Here is an 18,923-nt window from a genome sequence, read left to right on the forward strand (position 1 = left end):
AATTATATTATTTCGGTGTCTTTAGAGCTGACAGGTGCATTATTGAATTTCTAGACAATACCTTCAATTTACAAATGAATAAACTGAGGCACAGGAACAGTGCCTCAGGAACAGCAAGTTAGTGGCAGAACCAGAACTCCAGCTTCTGGTGGTCCAGGGTTGCTGTTGGTGTCACCCTGTGCCGTCCACCATGCCCAGTACAGACATGGGGAAGTGTTTGGGTGACTTGGCCCCAATTACTACAAAGGGATCAGTACTCCAGCCAACGTAGTGTGCTCCAGAGAAAAACCTGTGAGCTTTGGAGTCTAACTGTGAGTTCAAATCCTGGCTTTGCTACTGAGCAACTGTTTGACCTCTCTGGTTTCCTTTTTGATTACATGGGAGAAGGATGCCTACTTTGCAGGACTGTAGTGAGGGGAAGAAATAATACACATGAACTGCATAGTACTGACCCCTGGCAGAGAACAGGTATTTAATAAATGGTTTCCATTGTTATCATCACAGATTAAATAAAATATAAGTCAGGTATGAAATAGACTATGAACATTTATGCTTCATAATAAAAATGTCTCCCATTTATTGAGCATTTTGTCCCAACATTGTACCAATATTTAAACCTGACAACAAACCCATGAGTTGGGCCACTCTTGTTTTGCAGATGATGAAACTGAGGCTCAGGTTCAGCAATGTATCTAAAATCACTCAACGAATACAAGAAGAATTGAATTTGAACCCAAGTTTTTTGTTGTTGTTTTTTTTTACTTCAAAGTCCAGCCTCTTCATTGTTACTCATTATTATCAAAATGGATTTTTAATGTAGAACTTTCAGGTCACCAGGTACCTTATTCTCTAAAAGTAATTTACTGCACTACTTGTTTAGCATTGCCAAGCACGCACCTTCCCTGAGAGAATAACATTAATAATCCCTAACTTTGGCCAGAGAACCTCTAAGGCACATTGCTGTCAGGGAGCCTGAGTGCAAACTCATTCATCCAACAACAAACTCCCCCATCCTCATGTCATTGAAAGCATTCCAATTCCTTTACTGAGAGCAGCGGAATGCTAAACCCCACAGTCATTAACGGGGTGCTTTCTGATCATGTTCCAATGCAACCAAAGATACTAATTTCCAAATGAATTAACCAATGTGAGAAGTGGCAAATGGAGGACCTGCAGATGCTGACGTGTTAGGCCAAGTTCCTAATAACATAAACAGCAAGAGCAGGAAACATCTGCATGGGAACAAAATAACTGGGGTTTTGCAGCCTTTGCCTCCGAGTCATTCAGGGCTTTACCTTCCTTTGGTGAGCTGAACAGGTAGCACTGTCCGGTGAGGATGCAGGGTTGCAAACGCAGTGTTTGGATCCTGAAAACCTCACGAGATCTGCATGGGCAGGGCGGGTACCGACATTTCCAAAGGGCTAACACACGCTCCAGGGACGCCCCTCAGCTTCTATCATCTGTCTTTATCTTACAATTATTTGAATGGGAGTTCAGACTTGTGAAGGTTAATGGACTGTCTCGTTTGGCAACAGTAATTCGCTCCTTATCCTCAGGCCAGAGCCAGAGAGGAAACATCAGCAGAGCGTCTCACTCTGCCCCTGACCTCCACCATCATTCTGAGAAATCAGCCTCTGTAAAGGTCGCGCTCCAACACTGTTTATCTTTCCCGTCTCCATGGTAACCTGCTCCCAGACCTCTTCTGAGGAGTGACTTCCAATTTAGTCATATTGAAAGTGTCTTTCTGACCTGTGAAATTCTGCTCATTCAGAACTAAGGAAAGACCAAGAGACTCACAATCAAAAGAAACGCTTAATGGTTATATGGCAGGAAAGGATTTTTTTTCCTGCATTGCCCCCAAATTGTTTAACATTATTAAAAGTAGTAAAAGAATAATCTGCCAAATTTTCTATATTACATTGCAATACAGCATGTTTTCTAATACACAATCACATTACTCTTCAAAATAGACTCAGGGGAGGTGATCAAAACTATGCTTTTATGAGATGAAGACCTCAGAGAAATTATAAACAGGAGGTTGTTCAAACTATATAAAAAATTAGCACTGCTCTAAACACAGTTGGTGTTTTGTCCACCTGGGAGTAGAGATGACATGGTGTAGGGTACCCTAGGTTTCCAAAAAATAATCATGCAATGGCCACGAACCTGGAAACCTTTTGGGAGAGAGAGCATGAGAAAAGTGTGGCCACCATTTTCAGCTACTTTCATGTGGAAGACAAGGTCCGAGTACTTTGGCCAGCAAACACAGCCTTGGTCATGAACATGGGTGTTCGGTCTACACAGACATAGGGGCGGTAAGATGAGAAGTGGGCAAGGGGTGCCTCCTCTCTTTAACTTCCAGCACAGGGGTGCGCTTCCCCTTCCTCATAGAAGGAAGAACTGGGTTCTCAAATCACTACATTTTTCTTGAGCACGTTGGGAGTTAATGACTGAAATTTAGATGACTCCATGGCTTTTATGACAGAGAAAAACTATAGCTTTCCCTAATTTCAGAGTCCACAAATTGAAATCAATACATCTCTCTTCCAGCTAGAGTTCTTGCCTATGATAAACTGAGTGATCTGCGGCAAATCACTGTACCTCAGACTCTTTGTCTATAAAATGGGGTACTGATCAGTTCTGCATACCTCACACAGTTATTCCAAAGATGCCGGGAGTCAGGGCGTGTCAGAGTGCTTCACCTGGTCATGCTCACATGCACAGATATCCCCTGGGCTGTCTCGTTAAAACACAGATTCTGATTCTACAGGTCTGGGATGGGGCCCAAGACTCTGCATTTCTAACAAATTTCCAAACTCTCTTGAAGGTGGGCCAGAATACACTTACAAAAAGCCAAGACTCCTCAGTATCATTTAAGAATGAGTTACATAACGAAATGTAAAAAATTCCCACCAGAATTTTCTCCTCAGTGAAATGAATTAAAAAAAATGTCTTACCAGGGACGGATTCATGAATTCTTCTAAATACACCCGACACAGTTTGCGATCCCAGTCATCTGTGATGTGGCCCCCATACATGATCTCACCAAAGAGATAACGGAGGTCTTCCCATGGCACCTGGGGGAAAATCAAACAAGTGTTTATGTCCAGGCCCAGGGCATCTGCCTTGGGGGGCGGACACACGGTTCTGTACAAGCCCCTGCAACACAATGCTCCCCACAACCCCTACCAACAGGAGCATTTAAAAGAGGTTTAGCCCCATAGTTCAGGGCTTAGAGTGCTGGCCTTGTAAAAGACGTTCAGAAATTGTCTAGGCTTCTGCATAGGATTTCTTGAGAGGATCATTTTCAGTGCATTTTAATACATTCAGTGAAAATTCACCCACACAGAGATTTTTATGCAGGTTTTAAAGCTAACTGAATTAGTCCTAGAACATGTTATGTAGGGAAAGTTCACACATTCACAATCTCATCCCCAAATCATTAGAGGGTACTGGTTACCAGGGCCTTTGAGGTGTGACATGTTTTTATGGTCTGGTTTACATTAGGTTTTAGGATCTGATTCAGGAAAAGAAAACGCAGACAATTTGAATTTGGGGTATTTTAGAATCCCATCACCTTCCAAAAGTTCAGGCAAACAAATCCCTTTGCCACACATTCATTTGAGGGTTCAGTTTATAGCCTAACTGGGCTACCTAACTGTTTAAGGGTTTAACTCATGACTGTACCGTGTTTTATTCAAGAAATCACTGTACCTCCTCTTTATTTGGCTAAGCAGAGTTTGAGGCCTTTAGCTGTCTCTGGGTTTGCAGAACATGCCAGTTTGTGAGGAAGCCTTTCTAGACAGGAACCTTTATACCCTTGGGGGCAATATATTGCCTCCCAACAGTTCAAGTAAAACTTAATTATAGCCTTCATCTGTTGCATGATGTGACAGAACAAGTAAAATTGCTTCAACTAGCCCAATGTGCTTGCTACAAGTTTATTTGAATATGAATAAATGAACCTCAAATATGTGTTTCTTTTAAGCTGGTTTGATATGAATGGAATATAAAAGGACTAGACTGCACCATGTTCTCTCAATAATCCCATGGACTACCTTCTATATAATGGATTGGAAACAAAGACTTCTTAATTTTATTTCCCTTTCTGATTACATTTAATTAATATGGATAGCAGGTGCTACCCATACAATATGTATCTCCCTCAAGATTTTATTCTACTATCTTATCTATCCTTCTCAATGACTGATTCTCTTTCCTCAAATCCCAAGCTCTGTTTTTGACACACACCTTGAAAGGGGCATTTTGCCCAACCAAATTATGTGCACATATTAACTCAATTCTCCAATCCTGGTAACTTGCTTTGTGATGTTTAGCACATGACTGAGGTCAAGACATCTGGGAGACAAGTGAATGTGTTAAAAACCGAAGGCTGTGCTGTTCTGAACATCAAGGGAGAATCAGGACACAGCACACTTCAAATGGCCACCTGGTGTTGCTAAGTCTTAGGATGTGAGAGCTGGAAAGAAACACACACATTAACTCCTCTCTTTCTCCCCTTCATTTCTACCTCAGTCATGTACAAGATTCAGCTGAAATAGGATAATATTACTTGTCAGCCTCAGGAGACAGTTATGAAGGGCTTGAACAAAAGTAGTAAGTGGTCCATTTTGTTTTCTACCCAGAACTATTAAAATAATCAATTTTAAGTGCAACACTTGAAACAAAACGTGCTAAGATCAACAGAAAATATTATTCATTATTGGGTGGTCGGAAAAGTCATGATGCATTTTTGCAACAAAAAACATAGAAAAAATACATCATGACTTTTCTGACAACCCAATAGAAGGGCCGAAATATGCTCAAAGTATGTAGATTTTTTAATTCATTGATTTAAAAGATAGATATGGAATACTGATCACCACATGCCTTATTAAAGCCATTTATTTTGGATACCACTTATTTAAAATGTGTTTCTTGGGAGAACACACCCATGTTGCATACCAAGTGTACACATTCTGATAGCAGCCAAATCACCTTTGCAGCTTGAGAAAACTCTGATAACAAAATTGTAACAATGGGGGCTTCTGGCTAAAATGGCAGAGTAGGTAAATGCTGTGATTGCCTCCTCCCAAGTCCAATCAAAATTACAACTAAGCTACGAAACAACCATCACTGAGAACTCTCTGAAGTCCAGCTAAACAGCAGTCCTATAACTAAGGGTATACAGAAGCAGCCATGTTGAGACTGACAGGAAGGGTGGAGACAAGAGTGGGCTGACCCCATATCCACGTGTGGTGGTTAAAAATGGGGAAGGATATCTCAGCAGCAGAGGTCTCCAGTCTCCACTGAGGATTGAAGGGTCCTGGCCCCATACCAGGCTTCCCAACCCAGGATTCCAGTGCCTGGAAGAGAAGTCCCCTTAACTTCTGGCTGTGAGAACCAGTGGATATTGTGGCTGAGTGAGACGGAGGGTGGCTGGAGTCCCAGGCATTCCTCCTAAAGGGCCCAGTTACTGATGGACTCGTTCGCTCTGAGCCCTGTGCTGGAGCAGCAGCTTGAAAGGCACCAGTGACATACAGGGAGGAATAGAATTGTCTGGAGGGGCAGCTTTCTCCCAAACAAAAGTGCTGGCAAAATCCATTGTTTCTTTATTGAACCCTGTTCCCACCCGACCTGCACACGCATGGAGGCACCGTATCTGATTCTCCATCAACCTGCCTAACTCCATTTGCCCCGCCCTGGTGATTTCCTGAGACCCTACCCCCCCCCCCAACTTTTGGGCCCATTCAAGCCCATTCCAGTGCCTTTTCCATACAAATGGCCTGTCTTGGCTCACATTGCCAGCTTTTCTAAAATTTCTCACAGGTCCAAAAACTCCCAAAAATCAGCATCTGGTCTCAACATGCCCCTAACCTCTTGCTAAGCAGCCCCAAGGTCAGCACAAGTAGTAACCATTTGGAAATCATTTTGTAGCTCATATCAAGTGGCCCTTGGCAGGGCACAGACATCGGCTGACCTTGGCCTGCATCAGAGACCCTCCCAAGAGGGCCCAGAACCAATACAACCTGTGACCAGCTTCAGACCACACCAGAACACCAGGCAACCACCTCCACAAGTGACACACTCAAGAGGTAGACTGGGTAGGCACCAGAACCCTGCTAAACCGAATCCTGCTCTGTAAGGTCTGCCCCTGCACAACACTTTCTACACTGTAGTCACGGCCAGTCCTCACAATGAATCAGCCTGAGGGTCAATCCCTCCCACTGACGTGCCAACAGCAATCAAGGCTCAACTACAACAGGAGGCCACACACATCAAACGCAAGGGACACACCTGGAGCACCCAGCTCAGGTGACCAGGGAGACGGCGCCACTGGGCCTCACAGGTCACCTACTACATAAGACCACTCTACTAAGACTGGAAGACGTAGCAACTTTACCTAACACGTAGGAAAAAAACAGGAAGTTAGCCAACATGAGGAGACAAAAAAACATGTCCCAAATGAAAGAAGAGAACAAAACTCCAAAAAAAGAACTAAACAAAATGTAGACAAGTAATCTACCAGATACACAGTTCAAAACACTGGTTATAAGGATGCTCAATGATCTTAGTGAGAGCATCAACAAAGGGATAGGAAACATAAAAATGGAGATAGAAAATGTGAAAAACAACCAGTCAGAAATGAAGAATACAATAACTGAAATGAAGAATACATTAGAGGGAATCAACAGTAAATGAGATGAAATAGAGGATCAAATCAGTGATTTGGAAAATAAAGTAGCTGGAAACACCCAATCAGAGCAGCAAAAAGAAAAAAAAAAAAAGAAAAAAAATGAGGATAGTTTAAGGGGCCTCTGGGACAACATCAAGCATACCAACATTCACATCATAGAGGTACCAGAAGGAAAAAAGAGCAAGGAATTGAAAACCTATTTGAAGAAATAATGACTGAAAACTTCCCAAACCTGGCAAAGGAAACAGACATACAAGCCCAGGAAGTGCAAACAGTCCCAAGCAAGATGAACCTAAGAGGCCCAGATCGAGACACATCATAATTAAAATGCCAAAGGTTAAAGACAAAGAAAGAATCTTAAGAGCAGCAAGAGAAAAGCTGGGAGCTCCCATAAGACTTCCAGCTGATTTCTCAACAGAAACTTTGTAGGTCAGAAGGGATTGGCATGAAATACTCAAAGTGATGAAAAGTAAGGACCCACAACCAAGATTATGCTATCCAGCAAAGCTATCATTTTGAATCAAAGGACAGATTAAGAGCTTTCCAGACAACAAAAAGCTAAAGGAGTTCATCACCATCAAACCAGTATTACAAGAAATATTGAAGGGACTTCTTTAGGAATAATAAGAAAAAAAATCAGAAATATCAATAATAAAATGGCAATAACTGCATATCTATCAATAGTTACTTTAAATGTAAATGGATTAAATGCTCCAATCCAAAACACAGGGTGGCTGAATGAATAAGAAAACAAGACCTTTACATGTGCTGCCTACAAGAGACCCACTTCATATTGAAAGACACACACAGGGCCGACCGAGTGTCGCGATGGTTAAGAGCTGGCTTGGGATGCCAGAGGGCCCCGGTTCGGATCCCACATATGAGGACCAGTGACACTGCCCTCTACAGCTAAGATGCTGAACAACATCTCAACCTGGAGCTGGGCTGCCCTGAGTCGCTGGTGACGGCGTAGGCTGCAGCCCCTGAGGCAGTGGGTTGCCATGGGCTACCGTGTGTAGCCAGCGGCCAGCCTGAGCGGCCAGCAGCCAGTGTGAGTGGTCATCCAGAAGCCGGCGACTGATCTGCCTCACCCGGGAAGAGCGCAATGATGGTGCCAACTTAGGCCAGTGAAGCAACGTCCTCCACAACTAGACTGAAGAACAAAAGGACAGCAACTTGTCTGTTCCCCTTCCCCAATTCCCCAATAAAAATCTTAAAAAAAAAACACACACACACACAGACTGAAAAGTAAAGGGTTAGAAAAAAATCTTTCATAAAAATGAAAACAAACAAACAAACAAACAAGCTGTGGTAGCAACACTTATACCAGACAAAATAGACTTTAAAACAAAGGCTATAATGAGACAAGGAAGGACTCAGTAATTCTATTTTTGGGTATTTATCTGAAGAAACCCAAAACACTAATGTGAAAGGGCTTATACATCCATATGTTCGTTGTCACATTATTTACAATAGGCAAGATATGGAAGCAACCTAAGTGTCCATCAATAGATGAATGGATAAAGAAGTGGCACAGATATACAATGGAATATTACTCAGGCATAAAAAGGTATGAAATCTTGCCATCTACAACAATATGGATGGACCTAGAGGGTATTATGCTAAGTGAAGTAAGTCAGAGAAAGACAAATGCCATATGATTTCACTTATTTGTGGAATCTAAAAAAAACCCAAAACAACAAAATAAACAAATAAAACAGAAACAAACTAACACACATAGAGAACATTTTTATGGTTGCCAGATGGGAGGGGTGTTGAGGGGGATGGGTGAGAAAAGGGACGGAATTAAGAGGTGCAAACTGGTTGTTACACAGTAGTCATGGGGATGGAAAGTAAAGCATAAGGAATATAGTCAATAACATTGTAATAACTATGTATAGTGTCAGATGGATACTAGATTCATCAAGTGATCACTTCGTAAGTTATATAAATGTCTAATTACTATGTTGTATACCTAAAATTAACATAACAATGTATATCAACTATAATTAAAAATAAAAAAATATTCAAACGAAACAAAAAATTTTAACGTTTACCAAAAGAACATAAAACAGCCCATATCCATAGAAACATGAATGAGTTGTTTTAAAGGCTTTTTGTAGAAAGCGTGGCCTAGAGATAACACCTGGTTGGTTTTGGCAAATATATCTCAAATTTAACTTAAATAGAAAAAGTTCCCCTTATGAGGACTAAGCCAGAAAATCCTTACAAATGGTTCCTTTTGGAAATCCAATCACTGAGTTTATAAGTGTTTACAAAAATGTTCTTGATGAAGCATTGCCTTTCCCATCTGTAAAAATACATTTTAGCTACGAAATAAAATCATTCATCTACCTTTAACTTCAAATCAAGGGGAACATTACTGAGAAAGTCACAACAAGGTGGCATCCTTAATATATAATAATGACACATGCAGGAAATGCACCATTATTTATACTTGTGACGTGCTGCAAATTGCTTCCATCATCAGGACTAATTGTAGTGATTATTAATGCAGTGTTATGAACTGTCAGAATTGCTGTATGTAATTACATTTGTGCAAATGCTTCATTACCTGCCTAATGAATCTGGCATATATGCACATGTAAACCACTGTTTTTGTTAACATAATGAAGGACATTTTTTTTTTTTTTTGCACTAAGCTACTGATGTTGAACTGGTTTGACCTATCATACGAAGTTCGAGCATCCACTGCTAGAAAACCTTCGATTGGTTTATTTTCACACTCCACTCGGCAGAAGATGCATATATAGCATCAGCCATTTCAATAATGGTTTCAAAAGAGAAATTAGGGTCCATTTTGATAGTGCCCAAAGGCTGAGAAACTCCGTCTACTCCTTGAGAAGAGGTTATCTGACCACTGGCACTTACGTTAGGGTTTGCCTCTAAGTAGTTGTAGAGGACATTGGCACAAATGGTGAGGTCTCCAGGATTGAAAGGATAGCGGCGGCTCCAGCCCTGGGGGCCAAACCTCAGTCTCCCGGCAACACAGGCATGGAAATAGCACAGAGCAAAGAGGATGCTTTTAAACTCCTGCTCCTTGGAGCACACTTCAAGTGTATCCTAGAAGAAAAGAAAAATGTTTGATTATCCATCTGTATGGTTTCCAAGGGCAAGGGTCTGAGTTTTCAATAATCTTGTAAAGGACTTTGAGGGAGATCTAGGAGAGAAGTAACATGCCGTTTTCAGCATGGCTGCCTATCTTACGAGAGCTTAACAGGAGACTATTTAGCATTTGACAGTCTGTTGATTTAAGAGGAACGCGTTCATTTTGCTTTAGTTATTCTTCTGAATGCTTCTAAGTTCACTAGAAAAGGAGACAATTCCTTTTGACCAGCAGTAATACCGCTTGACATCATTTCCTTCTGCAAATTTTCCTTGTAAAATCTGGATGACAAAAGGGCATCGTCTTAGTTTCATCACTGTGGCAGAATACTAGTCAACTCCAGTTCGCTACTATCCCTGGTTTGATGGTAATGAAGATTATCTGGGCACATGGTCACCCATCAAAAGACAATTTCCCAGCCACCCTTGAAGCCAGATGTGCCATATAACCACGTTTTTGCTGGAAGAATTTGAGAAGTGATGTGTCTAACTTAGTCATTTACTTAAAAGGACATTGCTTGCCCTGGTTGTCACTCTTTTCCCTTTTCTGTAGGCTAGAAATGATGACAAGTGGACAACCATGGAAGCCACAGTTAGGTATGGTAGAGGCACATGTCAGGTTGGCATTGTGGCTGATCTCATGGAACAGAGCTGCCAATTATGTGTGAGAGAAATTACCTAGTTTGAAACACTATCATTTTGTGCTGACCCTTAACTAATACAGTCACCATGACAAATGGTTTCCTTCCTTCCAATGAACTAGAAGTAAGTCATTGTTGAGATGACAGAATGGCATATGGAAGATTGGAAAATAGATGCCCTAGAGACTAGATCTGTAAGATTTATTTGAAAACGCAGAGGGAAGGTCAGTCCTGGTATGCTACATCGATATGGTTATGGCCCTAACAGCCATGAAGTTAAACAGTAAAAAACAAGCAACCCATCTATGGCTTGAAGACAGCACTTTAACCATCCTCAGATTAGACAGTTCTGGGAGGCAAACCAGGAAAAGTCGAGGCCTTCTCCTTCACCTGAGGTTGGGCAGCAGCAGAAGATATGGCCAAATCTGCACCTTCCTGCCTTGTCCTTTAAAATGGCCAAAGTACAGCCAGCCAGTCTACATTTAAAATGGATCTGACAGCTTGGCCCACCTACAAAGTATAAGTAGCATCTTTTGGGTAGGAGTTCAAATCTGGTCTCCCGGGAGACTTCTGGTAAAAGTTCAAACCAAGACTAGATTTATTCTCTTGGTCTGAGACCAGAAGAGCTTTTTAGTTTCTTTCTCTATCAGTGTCACCAGGGCTACCACCAAATATAGTTCTAGGATTGGCCAGGCCACATACAATGCAAACCCAACTAATTCACTAGGCCATTTTTAGGTAATTAATGGGGTTTTAAAATAAACAATCACTAAAAATAACTTTTCAATAAAATTTTCCAAAAAACCCAAAAAACTTTCCCACAAACATCAATAAAAGGCAAGCTTGTGAAGGAAGAAAAGAGAAACCATATAACAAATTAATCTTGAAGACTATAAAAATATATTACTTTTAAATGTAAAAAAGTTCTAGGAGACCAAGTAGAAGTATCAAATTTTATTTAGGAATTATGACCTAACAACTCACCTAACACCTCCCTTAGAAAAACCAAAGGTACTATGAAACTGAGTACATTAATTCCATCTATATTTCATATAACTGACTTAGTTTTATCCTCAGTTCTAAAAAAAAAAAAATCACAAATCAATGCCCATTTCATTATGTCCTTTCTGATAATATAAATGTCATTGAAAGAAAATGTGATTCAGGCCTTCCTAAGAAAAGGTATGAGTCTACCTAATATCCCACATTTCATGTCAGCTGTATTTTTATAAACCAAGCTATGTGCAAATAAATATAAAAAAATATACAAACAGCACTGTGGACAGGGAACAGGTATCAGCATGCACATAATGATGCTGATGCCAAGGTAACGTGCACAATTACCAATTATTTGTTTCTGCTGCAAATGTTACAGAAAATCTATATTCTTACTTTAAAAATCTGGTATCTGGGTATGAAAAAAGCCCAAACAGTACTCCTTTATGACATCTTCAAGCTGCGGATCCAATCGAGCTGAAAGCAGCATAGGTAGGCAATACCCTACAATGGTTCTTTACATCGTGGTCACTTAATGATCATATTTACATAAAAATTCTGGAATGCTCAAGGTAATAAAAGACAAATATTAAATGAGCTTTGTTCTTATAAAGACAAGTGTCAAAGTTTGGAGGTAAATTCTGACTTGAGGGAAGATTAGAAATACAGATTTAGTTGGATTTGAAAATTAAAGCATGCAAAACGAAAACACGCCAACAGAACTACTAACTTGTCTAGATCCCTTGGGTGATTTTCTCATCTGAGAAGGGCAACAGAAGTGACTGGGACTCATTTCCCTAGCCCAAATAAGTACCAAGGTAGATGGCATTCATCATCTTCTGTCCATGCCACAGGCTTCATCAAGGTAGTGCCTTGGCAACAACATAGAACACCCCGGATGATACAAGGACACTTGAGAAAAGAGAAGGTCTGTGATAGAGACCACTAAAATTGCCTGTCCTAAAATGTCTTCTTGATGACTTTTAGCTGGGCATATGGCTGCCCAAGATAAATTTACTTTCCCAGCCTTTCTTGTAGTGAGGCAATGCAATGTGACTAAGTTTGACTAATGGGATGAAAGAAGTATTGTATATAAACTTATAGGAAATGTCTTTAAAAGAAAGCAGTCATGTGCTCTTTGTCATCTTCTTTGTTCCTTTTTTCATATGGAAGCTGCAACTCTTACAACCACCTGAGACCATGGCAAGCCCATCCTAGAAATGATGGAATGGTAAACCATGAAGAAACTGGGTTGACAGCTTTGTGGTGACACATGTGAGCTCTGAGTGACCTACCCACAGAAATCTCATATGGCAGGAATACTTTTTAACCTTGCTTAAGTCACTATTGTTTTACACTTCTTTCACAAGTAGCCAATCATAATTCTAACTGACAAAAGGGTGCTGGGAACCAATTCACAGATAGGCAGGGAGCACAGGCTAATACCTGTGAATTAACACAACCTGAATAAAGCCACATTTTGCTTTCTAACATAATGACAGGTCAGCATTCATAAAAGGCTCTGAAAAATTTTAGATTTTTTTTTTAGAGTTTCTATTTGTTTATTTGGTTTTGGCTAAAATAGGTTTGATGGGAAGTTTATTTAGTGAATCACTTTGATTATCTTTGCTTTTGCTACTTACGATCAAATTTAAATACTTCAGGGGATCCTTCCCACTAGATAAAAAATAATATTCCCCCTTGAAGTTTTAAGATCCTTTACCATAAATGCAACCTTTGATTAATAAAAGTGGCTTTCCATATAGAAATGAAAAGAACTGATACTTTCATGAGTAAACTAGAATAGGTTGTTTTTAACTGGGGAAGGAATTTGAGCATAGGCTTTGGGAATCTATTTATCTCAATGATTATATGAAACACATTTTTTGATGTGCATTCCCCTCTTTTGTACTTACTTGGAGAAAGAGCTTGAGACTGTCATCAATGGTCAGAAATTATAAATTGAAGGATGATCAAAAATACAAATACATATCTGCTATAGTTCACAAAAAAGCATATGCAAAACAATTTAACCGGATTTTTTTGAGTGCCTTCTGTTTACACAGTCCACTGTGTGTATATAGGCTACAAATTATTCAATTATTTAATTAAGTAATTAACTGTATTCTTCAAAACTATATTCTTAGGTAGCCAATTATTATAATTCCTTCATAATTATTATAATTCCCTCATAATACTGGCCCAGAAGGTAGTAGAGAAAATTTAAGCATGTTGGCATCCTTCATAGAGAATAAGATTTCTAACAAGGCTGAATATTTATCACCAAATCATATGCATTTCCTCTTTAGGGCTCATTCTATTTCTAATAAGAATTCTGTTTACCAAGGATTTCTGCGAGAACAGAGGAAGGATTGGGAACTAAGAAATAGCAACAAAGGAAACTGAATGACTTGATCATGAGACACACAGATGTGATAATTTGGACAAGGAGAATAATGGTAATGATACAAATTAATACATATTAATTTACTTCTCTTTCATGTTGGAAAGAAATGAAAATACAATTAAGAAGGTAGTATGGATATAATCTGAAAAAAAGGGGTTTTAAATTTACTAATATCAAATTTACTAATATCAAAACAGGATTTAAAATATTAACTATTATACTGAAACTCTTCCTACGTCACTATTGTCATCACCCTCAACAATATCAACAAGAGTAACACCGGCTTTTCCTCTTTCTGGGGTAAGAGACAGTAATCTGCCAGATTTGTCTTCAATAAGCATGCTCCTCAAAGTTCATTCTCCTTAAACATGGGGCTGTAGTTTTAGGGTGAAACTGAAATATATTTTCTAGTCACTGGAATAGGGAATGACAGGGGCAACCTTTTCAAGAGATTAAAACACACACCACACACATACACGTGGACCTCAAGATTTTACTTTATGCCTGTACGTGAGACGTATGAGCACGTGACGGCCCCAGTCTTGTGAGAAGAACCTGACTTGAGTATCAGACCAGACTCCTTTAGCTTTCTCACCTGATCGAAGTTGTAGAGAGCAGCATGTAAATTGGCCAGCATTCCAGTGGGGGGTTCATTAGTGATCTTAATGGAATTTTCCAGGATTCCTTGAGGGATGATATGTTCACTTGGTGTAGGTGCAGTCTCAGCACTCATGAAAACCCTGTAATCTCTGTGGCTTCCTTGGCTGAATCTTTCAAGGAGTTTCTCCAAGGATCCTAGCCACTTGGCTACCAAATGGACATTCTGAAAGATAGTATGGCTTATAATTCCTGTGAAACTCAAATATATTACTTAAATTATAGGATTAGAATATGTTCCTGTACATGAATGTGTTGCAAACTCAGAGAACTATGATTCAAATTTACCTTTATTGTCATATCAGGGAAACAAAACAAAATAGAACTGAACACTAAACACGTTACATGCTCCAAATTACCACAGGTAGTCTTCGTAAACCAAAATCCCCTTCCAATACACTTACCTACTTCCAACACCAACCAGTCGCTTCTGAGTTGCATGATACTTTTCTTTGTTATAGTTCAAACTCAATTACTGAGAAGTAAATGAGTTAATTTGATCAAGTATAAAAACTAAAGGCCAGAAATGTACCAGACTACCCACTTTGTTATTTCTGATGGATACCTCCTCTACTCAAACTCTGACTCTTTAGAATATGGACTCAAAAGGATGTGAGGGATGGTACAGCAGCTATGGAAAACAGTATGGAAGTTCCTAAAAAATTAAGAATTACCATATGACCCAGCAATCCATCTCCTGGGTATCTACCCCAAAAATCTGAAAACATTTATCTGTAAAGATATATGCAACCTGATGTTCACTGCAGCATTATTTACAGTGGCCAAGACATGGAAACAACCAAAGTGTCCTTTGATAGATGATTGGATAAAGAAGATATGGTACATGTATACAATGGGATTTTACTCGGCCATAAGAAAAGGTAAAATACTGCCATTTGCGACAACATGGATGGATCTTGAGATTATTGTGCTAAGCAAAATAAGTCAGACAGAAAAAGTCAAGAACCACATGACTTCACTCATATATGGAATATATTATAAAACAGAAAGCAATAAAGGAACCAGACAAACACTGTGAACTTTAACTTAAGGCAAGATGCAGATGAGAGCTATTATAACATTGGGGTTGGCAATCTGGACAAGCCTGTTTGTCTTCAAGCCCTATTGGAGTATTCCAGCTATCTCTGGCAGGAGAATGATGGGGCTCCCTCTAATGTTTTCCATTTGAAAGCACAGTATTTAGAAAATCCCTCAAAAGATGATGCCATCCTTGTCAGCAGAGCCCCTTGTCACCTTTGGAGCTGTTGTTACTGCTGAGAATACCCTAGGACTCTCCAAATCACCATGTTTTGTGTGACAGGATCATTCTTGTTGGGCTGGGCAGCTCCTTGAGTTCATTCCCAGTGTTTTCCGTGAAAACGTAACACTCACCTGGAGTATGACCCAGTGTCCTTCTTTGGAAGCCTTCTCCAATGCCATCTCTGCCACAGCCTCCTGACCTTGTCCTAAAGACACATTGTGGAATTTTCCCGAGTCAATTGTAAACCCAAGCCTTTTGCCTGTGGGAGGATACAACACAGGGAAAGGGAAAATGAATCAGAGAGAGGTGAGGAGTCTGGAATTCTGTGGTCCACCTGTGGTCACCACTGCTACCTGCTAGGTCCGGTTCCTGAAGCATCCAAAGGAAACCTGGAGGTTTCAACAAGCAGCATTTTGAGCTCTCCCCAGCTGCCTGCTTTGCAAAGCATTAGCAAAGCCGGTGGTAATCACTTCCTCTGGTTTTATGGTAATGATGCTTTTGACATTTTGATAGATGGCAAGCATTGTTATTGAGCTTTATAAACTCTTGCAGGAGTAGCAAAGCATTTCCCTCATAAAAAGGAGCAACATGTGGTAGATATCACATCCGTTTTTTGAAGGGAGCGGCACATTGAGAAAATGCAGGAGCCTCTCACCTCGTGAGGCCGCACTTGAATCAAGCCCAGTCAGGTCACAGCTCTATTAACCTGGTATTCTCGGCGCAGGCCGTGGGGAATAGTAATCCAAAGCACAAAGCGACAGTGCCTGGTACAATCAAATAGACTGGCTCTAATGACCATTATTTAGTCACAGGGGGCATAAGATTACGCGAGCATGGAGAAAATTGCCCTCTGGCCCTCAGAGAGTCAAAAGGTGGAAAACAGTACAAAAGAAACTTGCATTATGCCAACCAGAGGAATGTGCCATTTGAACATTTCTTCAGACTACAATGTTATTAGCCTTACATTTTCCATACACTCCATCTTCAACAAATGGGGAGGAAAAAAAAAAAAGAGAAAAGAAACTAAGATAACTGTGAACTGAAAGGAAGGGTGGGTGGGTGTTGGGTGAGAAGGGAGGTGGGAGAGCAGCCTAGCCAGCCTCCTGGCCACTCACCAAGGGTCTCCAGGTCTTTGAGGGCATCGACCCCAGGAGACAAGATGAAGAACACCGGGATGGCAGGGCTGCTTTCTTCAAATGCTTTAGCCAAGTCCAACCTGGTCCTCTCCACATACTTTGCACCCAGTTTTTCCTCCACGAAATTCCTATACGAAAGAAGAATGCAGAAGGCATGCTCAGGCCTTCTGACCTTGCAAAGTGTCACAACTTGGACCAGCTTCAACCACAGGCACAGGAAGGAAACAGGCCATGTTTTTCATGTGGGATGTTTTGTATGACAATAAGAGTCCAATTAGATTTATGCAGCAGTCTCAGTGAAATCCCTCCCTGCTTTAGAAAATTTGAAAATCAGACACCTATATGCTATTTGGGGGGGGGGGCTGCTGACACTCCCCCAAGTACCATCAGCTGCCTGCATACGGCTTTGTATCCCCCAAACCCCCTGACAGCCCCACTATTACTTATTTACAGTTCATTAGATTTGCCACAGTGCAATTTTCCAGCCTGCTGGGCTTCTCATGAATATACAAATGCTTTTTGGGGGGGTGTTTCTAACACAGGAAAGCTCAATTAAGCAGGGGTTGTTTTCCATCGGCTCCAGATTTAGCAGAAAGTAAGCAGTACTAAGCAGAATTAACTTGTAAAGTACGGTTCCACAGAGGCGTCTGCAAAGGGCTGAGCCAGACAAAGCAAAGGAAAAAAAAACCAGGGGCACGTGAATACTATTGAAGAAAGCGGAGCATGATAGGGAAGGAAGTCGAGAACGCTTTGGTTGGTGAATTCAAATTAGAACGCCACTTGTGTGAATTAAGCAGTATATTACCATTTAGAAGCCAAAAGGGCAAGGAAAAAGGACACGCGATCCAAGAGGTAGACGGGGGCTTTCTGCTTTTAAATTGCATTGGTTGTAAAGTTATGGGACGATGAGTGTCTCCATGAAAGGAATTCATTTTTGTTCGACATGCAAAATCTTTGGAGCCAAAATGCCACCACTGAATAAAAGCAATGAAAATTACACTCAGATAATGCATGGTCCTGGCCTCTGAACTCCGCCGACAGTCATCTCTCTTCCTAGACTATTTCCTTCGGTTCCCTGTCTCCCCTGCAGATTTCAGAATTAAGCTGTTCAGGGAGGATGTCCTGAGTCTGCCTATAGACTAGCACACTGTTTAGCGTTTAGCAAATTTTAACAACAGTAGCGATCACAAGAGCAAAATTTCAGGAGAACCACTTCTCATCAATATGGACCGTCAATGCCTCCACCAGATTCTCCTAGGCCCTAGGACTAAGTTTTTTCCAGGCTAACTTGCGTTTCTGAAAAATGCTGACCGCCCTACCTGAGAGCATATGTCATTCTGTCAGGGCGCATTGCTCTCAAAAGAATCAGCTTCTGTATTACACTTTTCTTCTTCCATTCTTGCGGCAGCTTTTCTTTTTCTGGACACTCGGATTCTACCCACTTCCTCCACTGCTTGGCAGATCCTTCCACGTCTCGGTCTATGCCTCGGAATTCTTCCATAAGGGCTAATGCCTGTAATAAAATCGGGGAACAGATAGGAATGGGGTGTAAGACAGCTTAGCATTTCCGATCAAGTCTTGGGATTTTATCGAAGCCTATGTGAACAAGTTGTGCTGGCTACGCTTCATTTCCTCTCCAGACTGACTCTGACCCTTCTCTGCCCTGATAAGAGGGTGATCTCTAAGAATTTCTTGAACTAAGCTTGCTGGTTCTCTGGCCTGGATGGGTTCGGCCACTAGGAGGCAAGAGACTGGACGGTGGGGAAGAGAGAGGCTAGGGTATTCCCTCCCCAGCTCTTTCCCTGTTGTGACAGTTTGGCAGCGGCTTTGCTCCTCCACCAAATGCCACTGCTCATGGAGGCAGGCTCTCTCCCATAACGTCACTTCTCAGTCATTTTAGCAACTGCTGCTTTTTCCCTCTTTTTTCCACCCCCATCCCTGGCTGATTCCCTTATCCTTCTTCTCATAGTATAAAAATATAACCTAGGGCCGGCCGAGTGGC

The 18,923-nt window shown here is 40.9% G+C and overlaps 1 protein-coding gene across 1 annotated transcript in view; it reads right to left on the reverse strand.

Annotated features, from left to right (window-relative positions):
• Positions 1 to 18,923, reverse strand: part of DNAH11 (dynein axonemal heavy chain 11) — a 307,848-nt gene that overhangs the window by 33,076 nt on the left and 255,849 nt on the right. The window contains exons 69-74 of the mRNA XM_019651988.1: positions 18,241 to 18,434; positions 16,901 to 17,049; positions 15,917 to 16,044; positions 14,463 to 14,690; positions 9,590 to 9,781; positions 2,958 to 3,077 (exon numbers count right to left, since the gene is read on the reverse strand). Of these exons, the coding sequence (XP_019507533.1) occupies positions 2,958 to 3,077; positions 9,590 to 9,781; positions 14,463 to 14,690; positions 15,917 to 16,044; positions 16,901 to 17,049; positions 18,241 to 18,434 (1,011 nt within the window). The remainder of the gene's footprint in view (positions 1 to 2,957; positions 3,078 to 9,589; positions 9,782 to 14,462; positions 14,691 to 15,916; positions 16,045 to 16,900; positions 17,050 to 18,240; positions 18,435 to 18,923) is intronic.

The sequence above is a fragment of the Hipposideros armiger genome, unplaced genomic scaffold (genome assembly GCF_001890085.2).
Source record: "Hipposideros armiger isolate ML-2016 unplaced genomic scaffold, ASM189008v1 scaffold_171, whole genome shotgun sequence".
In the NCBI taxonomy this organism is placed as follows: domain Eukaryota; kingdom Metazoa; phylum Chordata; class Mammalia; order Chiroptera; family Hipposideridae; genus Hipposideros; species Hipposideros armiger.